This window comes from Halichoerus grypus, chromosome 11 (genome assembly GCF_964656455.1).
Source record: "Halichoerus grypus chromosome 11, mHalGry1.hap1.1, whole genome shotgun sequence".
In the NCBI taxonomy this organism is placed as follows: domain Eukaryota; kingdom Metazoa; phylum Chordata; class Mammalia; order Carnivora; family Phocidae; genus Halichoerus; species Halichoerus grypus.
The window spans coordinates 106727074-106737389 of NC_135722.1; the positions used below are offsets into that span (position 1 = coordinate 106727074).

General features: G+C 45.6%; 1 protein-coding gene across 4 annotated transcripts in view; it reads left to right on the forward strand.

Annotated features, from left to right (window-relative positions):
• ALKBH8 (alkB homolog 8, tRNA methyltransferase) overlaps positions 1-7995 on the forward strand; it is a 50710-nt gene extending 42715 nt beyond the window's left edge. For all 4 annotated transcript variants that reach the window (XM_036067854.2, XM_078059061.1, XM_078059062.1 and 1 more), the window contains 3 exons: positions 107-363; positions 5982-6131; positions 7104-7995. In XM_036067854.2, coding sequence (XP_035923747.2) covers positions 107-363; positions 5982-6131; positions 7104-7604 — 908 coding nt within the window. In that variant the 3' untranslated portion in view covers positions 7605-7995. The remainder of the gene's footprint in view (positions 1-106; positions 364-5981; positions 6132-7103) is intronic.
• Positions 7996-10316: the final 2321 nt, after the last annotated feature.

Here is a 10316-nt window from a genome sequence, read left to right on the forward strand (position 1 = left end):
CAAATAAATAAATAAAATCTTAAAAAAAAAAATAAAAATAAGAAAACATACCTTATGAATCACTTGGATAAAAATGAACGGTTTATATTGCCCTATTTTTCATTAGGTTACCCTTTGGTCTGTGACAGCCAGATGAAGGAGACCCCCCCATCATTTCCAGAGAGTGCTAGAGAAGCCTCACAGCTGGAGCGAGAATACGTCCATCGAGTCTATGAAGAGATTGCTGAGCACTTCAGCAGCACGAGACACACCCCGTGGCCGCGCGTCGTGGACTTCTTGAAAGCTTTGCCAAGTGGTTCATTAGTGGCTGATGTTGGCTGTGGAAACGGAAAGTATCTTGGCATCAATAAGGAGTTATATATGGCAAGTCATTGTTGCTTCTGGCTCTCTTTTGGCTTTATTTGTTAGGTTGTTGTCACCTTCTGCCTTATGGTATAATGCTGTTTTTTAAAAGGTCATTATAAAAGTTATAACCAACAGATGGAAAATTAATGAGCACTCCTATTCTTTTTTATTCCCCTGAGAATTTGTGGGTGTGCATGCCATTATTTGTAGTGTATGTGTGTGGTTTTTTTTCCCCTTCCCGTTAGATTGTGCTTATTTTATCAGTAAAACTGTCTTATATTTATTTTTTTTTTTTAATTTTTTTTATTGTTATGTTAATCCCCATACATTACATCATTAGTTTTAGATATAGTGTTCCATGATTCAGAAACTGTCTTATATTTATTAAACTCTTTACAGGTCAGAAGGGATGTTTAGAGAAGCCACTTTCTTTGCTTAGATCCTCCTAAGTATGAGAAAGTTAAAGCTGATATTTTCATGTGTCTCTTATAAATGAGGCAACCAAGACTCACAGACTGTATTACTTCCCTGCTGTCGTATAATTAGGGGACATAACTGAGACTTGAACTTGTGCCTCTGATGCCAATATAGTATTCTTTCATTCACAGTAGGAAAAAATAAAAGTTACTGTTTATTGGTGTCTTACTGTTGAGGAAACTAGGGCTTAAGGAACTTAAACCAAGTGACCGAGGTTACAGCTCGAGGCCCAGGATCTGAACCCACTTCTTTATCGTGCCAAATTTGTTTCCAGTTGCTATGATTTCCTTTCCTGCGGTTCACATTTTTTCCTGCCGTGCTGGGAAGGAGAACATTCTCCCTACACTGGTGCATTATTGTAAATACCCATATCAACGCTGCTCTTGGGAGGACTGAAACTTCCCTTTCTCAAGATTAGGGGCAGGAGGACTAGAGTAAGGAGGGAGGTGGGGACAACGGAGCAGTCCACACTCACGGGCTCCTGGAGGACGTCACGTGGCGCGTCATCTGTATCTTTACCTCCTCCTTGATAGTACGCACCTGCCTGAGGAAAGTGAGTTACGCTGCAGGGTTCATGCATTAAGAGACAGATAAAAGCATAGCTTTTCATCAAGATAAGATATTAGTATCCATGTATTGTCATTATGTTTACAATTAAATTTTAGTTTATCAAGAATAAGGTTTAATGAGTTAGGTTTGTTCATGTGGAAGAAGTAGGTTTTGATGTGCCACTTAAAATCCAAGTGATATCTGCTGATATTTTAGTCTTAAGGTATTGGCCAAAACGTCTCTCAGTGAGCTCTGCTCTTGCACCTTCCTGATGCTAACCCCCAGCTTTACGGAGTCAGGCAGCACTCGTGACAGCGAAGCGAGGTGGAGGTCAACCACACTGACGTAGTCCTACTGACTGCGTTATCCTGTTAAAATTGAGAAACATGATTTCCTGGTAAACTGAGCCCAAAGATCTGAATCTGTTCAAGACAGAATACATTTAGAAGAATGAGAAAATCACAAGTATAGTCACTTTCCACTATTTATATTCATTTCATGGTTGGCAGTTTGTGATTCGCAGTCTGACCTCCCGGGAAGGCTCAGTAGGTGTTGGTTCAATGCAGGAATGAAGACGCCTTGTCTGGCTGGAGTTACGGTTGTCATTATACCAGAAATGGAGTCACATATGATCGAAGGAAGCTGCCGAAGCTCCAGCCTGTATGTTTGAGTGTATTTTCGGCAGCTGTCTTTGAGCCTGAAAATATGTGCATTTTTTGATATTCATGAGGGAATGTGACCTGGGACATTCATTCTAGGTATTCACACGTAGGATTGTCTTAGAATTAAAAAACAAGTTTATATTATTATTACATGCTTCCTTAACAAAATGTATTTTTGAAATACTACCAGGATGAGAGGTTGTGTCCAGCCTTTGTTCCGTGCGGTCACAATAACATTTGTGGAGTGAAGTGTTTCATACACATCAATTATTTGGTTCTCATCTCATCCCTGAGAAGTAGGCATTTTTATGACGAGGAAGCAGAAGTTAAGTGGCTTTCCTAGGTTGTCCAGCTAGTTCAGCTCGGGACTTGAGGTTGCTGTTTTCAATGTCGTCGACGGGCTTCGCCTTTTCCCCCGCACTCTGAACCCCTTATTGCCAGTCTCATCTCCCCATAGTGCTTGTTTCCTTAGTAGCTTAAAAAATGTGGTGTTTTTTTTGTTTTTTGTTTTTTTTAAGATTTTATTTATTTATTCATGAGAGACAGAGAGAGAGGCAGAGGGAGAAGCAGGCTCCCAAGGAGCAGGGAGCTCGATGCAGGGCTCGATCCCAGGACCCTGAGATCATGACCTGAGCTGAAGGCAGACGCTTAACCATCTGAGCCACCCAGGCGCCCAAAAATGTGGTGTTTTTTAAGTAATAATAATACAGCCGCAGTTCAGAAAATGGACAAAAGGAAGGGTGTTTGCCTGTAATCTTAACACCCTAAGAAAGCAGTTTCTCGTGGGAGATGTCCTTCCCATGTTTTTCCTGTAATGTTTGTATCGTCCCGAATACGCGTACACCTTGATGACTCATTCGTATCACTTCATATTTCTGTGTTGATGGAAATATATCAGTTCCTGGACTTAATAACACTCTTGATGGTTCCTTATGTTCAGTGTGGAGTTACTATAAATAACACAGTAACGAGCATCTCCCCTGAGAAACAGTCTGACGGGAAGGAAGAACGTGGGGTTTAGAGGGAGAAAAGCCCAGGTTTAAATCTCTGCTCCACCACTTAACTATTTTAACTTGGGGCAGATGACTTACGTGTGGTGAGACAAGTCTTCCTCATTTGCAGTGTAGTAACAGTAGCTAACTCAGGGTGTGTGTTCAGGGTTGAGGTCATTAATACAGAGAATCTGCGGTCATATCTGGTGGCTGCGCCAGTAAAAGGCAGGTTTTTTTTTTTTTTTAGCTCATTTAGCTTTTTTCATATTTTGGATAATTTCTTTTTAGGATGAATTTTTAGAAGAGCAATTATTGGGTCAAAAGTTATGCACATTTTTGGGGCTCCTGGGTGGCTTATTTGGTTGAGCATCTGACTCTTGATCTCAGGGTCATGAGTTCAGGCCCCGCATTAGACTCCTCGCTGGACATGGAGCCTACTTTAAAAAAAAAAAGTTGTGAACATTTTTATCCTTCTTAAAAAGTGGTGTACCAGATGGCTTTTGAAAACCGGTGGAGTCCATTTGCACTGTCCTAGTGCTTCGGAGAGCTGGTTTTATTGCTGCCATCCCCGTGGCGTATTTTGATTTTAAAATATTTTCGATGGGGCACCTGGGTGGCTCAGTCGTTAAGCATCTGCCTTCGGCTCAGGTCATGATCCCAGGGTCCTGGGATTGAGCCCCGCATCGGGCTCCCTGCTCTCAGGGAAGCCTGCTTCTCCCTCTCCCACTCCCTGCTTGTGTTCCCTCTCTCGCTGTGTGTCTCTCTCTGTCAAATAAATAAAATCTTAAAAAATATATATATTTTCGATACTTCACTGGGAGAAAAATGAAACCTAGTTTTGTAGTTTGCACCTTTGACTACTAGGTCGAATGTTTTTCATTTTGTACCAGTCTTCCCAGAATTGCGTGTTTAATGTTTTGTTGAAGATTTTAAAAAATTATAAAGGAGTGTAAGTATACATTTCAAGCCCAACCAGTGTGTGTTTTCATGTCACTGACTTCCGTCCAGCACACAGAATTGCGTAGCCTTACATGAGTCCTTTAATAAATGTGTTTATAAATTGTATTTATAAATAAGCCACTTTCTATCACACTGTTGACATTATGCATCGTGATTAGGGAGACCTTCAAATCCTGGGTACTGTCCTTGGTACAGAGACTTAAGGAAATTTAAGAATAGAAAGGGAAGAGAGAAAATTAGTGATGATTGGATGAGAGTGTATATAAGTCTTGGGCAGAATCAGCGCAGGATGAAGGTCATGCGCCAGGCGCGAGTCCTGTCTACCCTAGACCTGCTGCTCTGTGGGTCAGACCGCCCTCCGTACCGATGGGCAGCTGGAGGAAGGACATCTCCTCCGGTTTGGTTTGGCTGCTCTTCTCCTTGTTCTGCCTTATCTGTGGTTTTCGGGTAATAACTTTCCTTCTTGGTTGAGCTCTCTCTCCTGGTATTTGTTTTGTAGTAAAGTTGGATTAGCAAGATTTGTAGCAGTCTGTCAGAATTGGACAGACTTGAGACTTCTGACTCCATGAACTGAATTTTATTGTAAAAAAAGGTGGCAAGCCCCTCAATGTAATACGCGTATTATTTGAGTGGTATTGTCAGCTTGATATTGTGACTGCTGGCTCGGCGGCACAGAATATGGAGGAAAAGAAATAAAAGTAATAAGCCAGTTATGTATCCTATGTAGGTAAAGACAGCAGTCAGTTGGGAATTGTGCCACTGTGTTATTAATGGGCCCTTTGTACTTCCTTATCGTAAAATATATCAAAGGGACATTGCCATACCTCACCTCTAGCTCGGTGCCTTTTATTATACCTCAAAAATTAATGCAGCTCTAGGATAGAGAAAGAAGCTGTTTAATACCAATTAGAAATTGAGCAAATTCATATTAAGTATGCCTAGCATGGCAGTAAGATTTAACTTAGTAAGACTTGTTTTGACATGAGGGCTCCTATTCTTTATTCTCAGATAGACTGAGGCAACCCTAATAATCAATGCTCACTGCATCTAAAATTCAAATGAGTAAATACAAGCTTGAGGTGGCCGCTTCCATCTGCTGAAATCTACTTTCACGTTTCTTTTTCCCTATTGTAGAGAGTGAGTTAGGAAGAACTATCTGGGGATGATTATTAATTAGTGATTTAACATTTCTTATGCCCCTCCCCCCTCCCAGTGCTCCCTCAGTTTACCTGTGCACATTGTCCTCCATGCACACACGCACGCACACGCGTGTACTCTTAGGACTAAACAGCAGAACTGTGTACAAAAATAACAGAGCTTGAGAGGAGACAGGCAGTCCTGCTCCCAAACACGTCCCGTAGACCTTAGTAACAGTCCCTGCCTGGGGAGACCAGGGGATGCTGCTGTTCCCTTCGGGTGGTCGGCTTACACTAAAAGGTTTAATTAAATAGCATTTTGCAAATGTTGAATTCAGCACTTTGTTTTTGAGATATATATATATATATGTAGGTTAAGTTATATTTAGCAGAACAAGACTCAAAAGCTTCAAAAAAATGAGATCGTTTTGGTTTTTTATAGTTTGGGGATTTTATTTTCTGATTGTACAGTAAAATGTACTGAAAAGTAAGAAACCGCAGGCCAAGCCCCCAGCCGTCCTCCTGCCATCTGGGCCATCACAGTATAGTTTGTCGTGTTGAGTGACACCTGGGGCCCCCCACCAAAGACTGAATGTCTGTGTTTATGGGATAATTTCCATTTTTATATGTGTGATGTTACGAAAAGATGTCGGTTCCGGTCGGTGATGTGTAGATGCCCGTTAGGACTTGCCGTTTCCCGCGCCATCTCTAACCCTGTGTCCCGCGGGCGTGAGTCAGTGTGACGCCCGAGGGCCTCCCGCCGCCCGCAGCGGACTGCGCTCCGTGGCGTCGCGCGTGGTGGCGAGTACGCCGTGGCTCTGCTTCTCAGGACGTCTGAACGAGCCCTTCCTCTGTTGCAGGTTGGTTGTGATCGGAGCCAGGCCCTCGTGGGCATCTGCCGCGAGCGGCGCTCGGAGGTGCTGGTCGGGGACGCGCTGGCCGTGCCCCTGCGCGGCGGCTCGTGGGACGCCTGCATCTCCGTTGCTGTGACGCACCATCTCGCCACGGCCGTGAGTGCCGCCCTCTCCGCAGGGACGGGAGCGGGAGCGGGAGCGGGAGCGGACGCGCGGCTTTCCCTCCCTCCCGCCCCCGGGGCCTGCCGGCTGCCGGCGGGGATCAGCGAGCCGAGCGGGCCGCGCGGTTCTGCCCGGCCGAGTGCGCCCCAGCCCCGGCCGGCTCCCCGAAGCAGGGTCTCCCGTTCCAGCCGCCGCGGAGCCGGGAGCTCGCCCGCCCTGGGCCGCCGCCCGCTCAGCCCTGCCCGCCCCGACCTTCGCGAGTCTTCCTTCCCATCCCGCTGTTGTTCTTTTTTCCAAACTCGCTGGTAGGAGTCTGTCCCTCGTGCTTTAATTCGTCTTAGAAGGTCCTGATTTCAAAATAAGTCAATTTAATGTTCTGTATTTTTCTTATAAGAAAAAACGGCTTATTTTTCCTGTGTCACTGGTCTGTCCCCTCACGTGAGCGGTGATTTTACAGGTCGCCGTGTGCTGCCCGCACTCGGGGTCTCCTGCACCCGACGACCTGCGTGAATGCGAAACGAAGTCCAAGAACCCCCTGTGCCTCTGTTTTATTAGCACAAATAAAAATGTCCTTTTCCCTGTGTTTTAAACTTTTTTCCCCCTTAATCACAGAACAAAATTCCCCCCCCCCCCTTTTTTTATATATTTTGTTAAGATTTTCTGGGCTGTTCAACTTAATTAAAATCGGTGATACTGGGCGCCTGGGTGGCTCAGTCGTTAAGCGTCTGCCTTCAGCTCAGGTCATGGTCCCAGGGTCCTGGGATCGAGCCCCGCATCGGGCTCCCTGCTCAGTGGGGAGTCTGCTTCTCCCTCTCCCACTCCCCCTGCTTGTCCTCTCTCTCTCTCTCTGTCAAATAAATAAATAAAACCTTTAAGAAAAAAAATCTGATACTTCCGTCAGTTCCACTCTCCTGTTGCCGCGTCTGCTCTCGGCTGACAAAGGACAACGTGTCGCTTTCTCCCCAGGAGCGTCGAGCGGCGGCTCTGCAAGAACTTGTTCGACTCCTGAGACCCGGGGGCATGGCGCTCGTTTACGTGTGGGCGATGGAACAGGAATATGAGAAGAAGAAATCCAAGTACATTGGAGGGAGCGCACGTCGCCGAGGAGAGGCAGAGGCGACCCCCAGCGACGCAGCCGAGCCGGGGCCGCCGGCCGAGCAGGTGCCCGAGGCGGGCGACCTGGACCCCCCGCGTCCCGACGCCCGGGCGGCAGGGGGAGGCGCCGGCGGACTCACGGATGCCACGCTGCCGGTCCACACGAACAGGACCTCTTTCCGCTCTCAGGACGTCCTGGTGCCCTGGCACCGTCGGGGGGGCCCCGGGAGAGGCGGGCCCGTGCTCCATCGGTACTACCACGTGTTCCGTGCGGGCGAGCTGGAGGAGGCCTGCCGGCGCCTGAGTCACGTCCGCCTGCTGCGGAGCTACTACGATCAGGGCAACTGGTGCGTGGTTCTGCAGAAGGCCTGACGCCGACGGGGCTGCGGGCGGAGCGCTCGGCGCGGTCCGTAAAGGGCACTGAGCTCGCCGGCGTCCGCGGCCACGGCAGGCTCGTGCGGAAGCGCCAGAGGAGCGGGCCTGAGAGGAGTTCGGGAGCAGATGCTTGGGACACACCCAGGCCGCTGCTACGGCCGACCTCCTTCCCTCCGTAAATGTGGGCTTCTCCTGAACGTGAGGACCAGCGCCAGTTTGTAGAAGCGAGTGGAGCCGTCTGCGAAGTACTTGGGTCCTGGGGCGAGAATACCGCGCCTTGAAGATGAACTTCTGCTGGACATGTTACTAATGAGCTAAGTCACGTAGGATCCTAGTGGTGTAATCGTACAACATTTTAATAAAGAAAATATTCTTGGTCAGTAGAGAATTGTCTCAAGTTTTCTCTCTTTGATTATTAACGCTGTAAAATCACAGCTGATGACCACTCTGTCCCCTCACCTTACTAACACAGGGCTTGACACATAGTAGGTGCCCAGTAAGATTTTAGTCCATCAGATAATAGCCACACCTTAGTAGGAGCTTCATCCAACAAATCCTCATCGAACCCCTACTATGTATCAGTTACTATTGTAGGACCTGGGAGTGGAGCAGCGAGCAAGAATAAAAGCTCTTGCCCTTCTGGAACTTCGTGGTAGAAGGAGGACAGACAATAGGCAAATAAACAGACACCGTGTGCTCGACGGTGATACATGCCATGGGGGAAAGTAAGATGAGAGTGGGAGGGTGCACCTGAGAACAAAAGTGTTATTTTTATTTATTTATTTTTAAATATTTTATTTATTTATTTGAGAGAGAGAGCGAGCATGAGGGGGGGAGGGTCAGAGGGAGAAGCAGACTCCCCGCTGAGCAGGGAGCCCGATGTGGGACTCGATCCTGGGATTCCAGGATCATGTCCTGAGCCAAAGGCAGTCGCTTAACCAACTGAGCCACCCAGGTGCCCAAAAGAGTTATTTTTAAAGGGCTGAGATAACCACTAATCCTGACTGTAGTTTATTACCAAGAATTAATTGGTACCCCTAATGCATCGAGTTAGGTGCTAAAGGCAACCCCAATATGCTCTTGTAACTCCTTTGTTTAAATAGCAAAAGTTAGAGGGCACCTGGGTGGCTCAATTGGTTAGGCGACTGCCTTCGGCTCAGGTCATGATCCTGGAGTCCCGGGATCGAGTCCCACATCGGGCTCCCTGTCCAGCAGGGAGTCTGCTTCTCCCTCTGACCCTCCCCCCTTTCATGCTCTCTCTCTCTCTCATCCTCTCTCTCTCAAATAAATAAATAAAATCTTTAAAAAATAAATAAATAAATAAATAAATAAATAGCAAAAGTTAGAATTGTCAGTCAGACCTAATTATGCCCATAGAGCCAAAGCTATGGTGTTACTATTGGGTATTTCTGGTCCATTCATAGTTTGTTCTAGTCCGGGTGCAATCAGCAGTTTTTACCCACAACTATGTCATAGTGACTCAGTTAACTTACCATTTAGGTCAAGTTTCCAGGAGGAACAAAGGTAGAAAGTTGACCATAGGTCAAATGATCACGCAGAAAGGAAAGGACTTTTTTTTTTTAATATTTTACTGCCGGCGTATGTTGCTTTATAGTCGTAATACTTAAGACAACTTCAAGAAAAATTCCTTTCCGTGAATGATGATGCCCAGACGATTGTATCTCTTGTTAGTGTTCGTAATGTTTATTTTCAGGCATCAAGCTTCCAGAAACTGGTGGTGATCAATAGGTCTTAGGTGAGACAATGAATATTTTTGTCATGGAATTTAACTACAAGATTATAAATGTTCCCTCCAGATGAGTTTATAAGGTTCATGATATGGAAAGGAAAAATAAACGGCTAAAAAGCAGTTTTAATCTGATAGAAATTCTAGGACTTCATATCGCAATATGAAGTTCAGCTCATGCTAATAAATTTTAAACTCTGGATGGAATCGATGATTTCCAAGGAAGACGCAAATACCAACATTGCCTCGAGAAGAGGTAGAAAACAGCACAGGAGTTCAGAACTTGGCTCTTGGATCAGATTTGAAGTTGAACTCTTGATCTGCTGTTTTTTTAGCTATGGGACTCTGGACAAATTCCCTAACTTTTCCATGCTTCAGTGTCTCAGCTGTAAAGTTGGAAGATTTGTTATGAAATTAGCTGAAATAATACTTACAGAGTTCTTAGAGTGGTACAAAAATGTAGTAAGCATTTGGGGAAAATATTTATTACCGTTGCTCCCAAAGAAAGCCCACATGAGTTTTAAGTATTGAGTGATGTCAAATCTAATTTGTTAATTGTATAATCAAAACCTGTTTTTACTGATTTTTTTTTATCTGCTTTGTTCTTATCAGGTGCAACAGATGAATCAAAATTTCCCGCTATGATTGTGGATTTCTCTATTTGTCCTTCTAAGTCTATTCAATAACATGGCAAAACTGGAAAAAATCCAAATGTCCATCAGCGGTAGAGTGAGTAAATAATGGTCAATTCATTGTCACTGCATGAGTGACGACAGTGAATAAACTGTCCTTACAAGGTGCATTATGAATGGATCTCAGATACATAATGCTGCGTCGAAGACGTAATAACCATACGACTCCTGCAGAGTTCAGGTGTGTCTCTTAAGACCACCTTCTCTTCTGGCGTCAACTGCCAGTTCGGAGGGGCTCCCACCAGCACCCTCGGGTTTGGTAATTTGCTA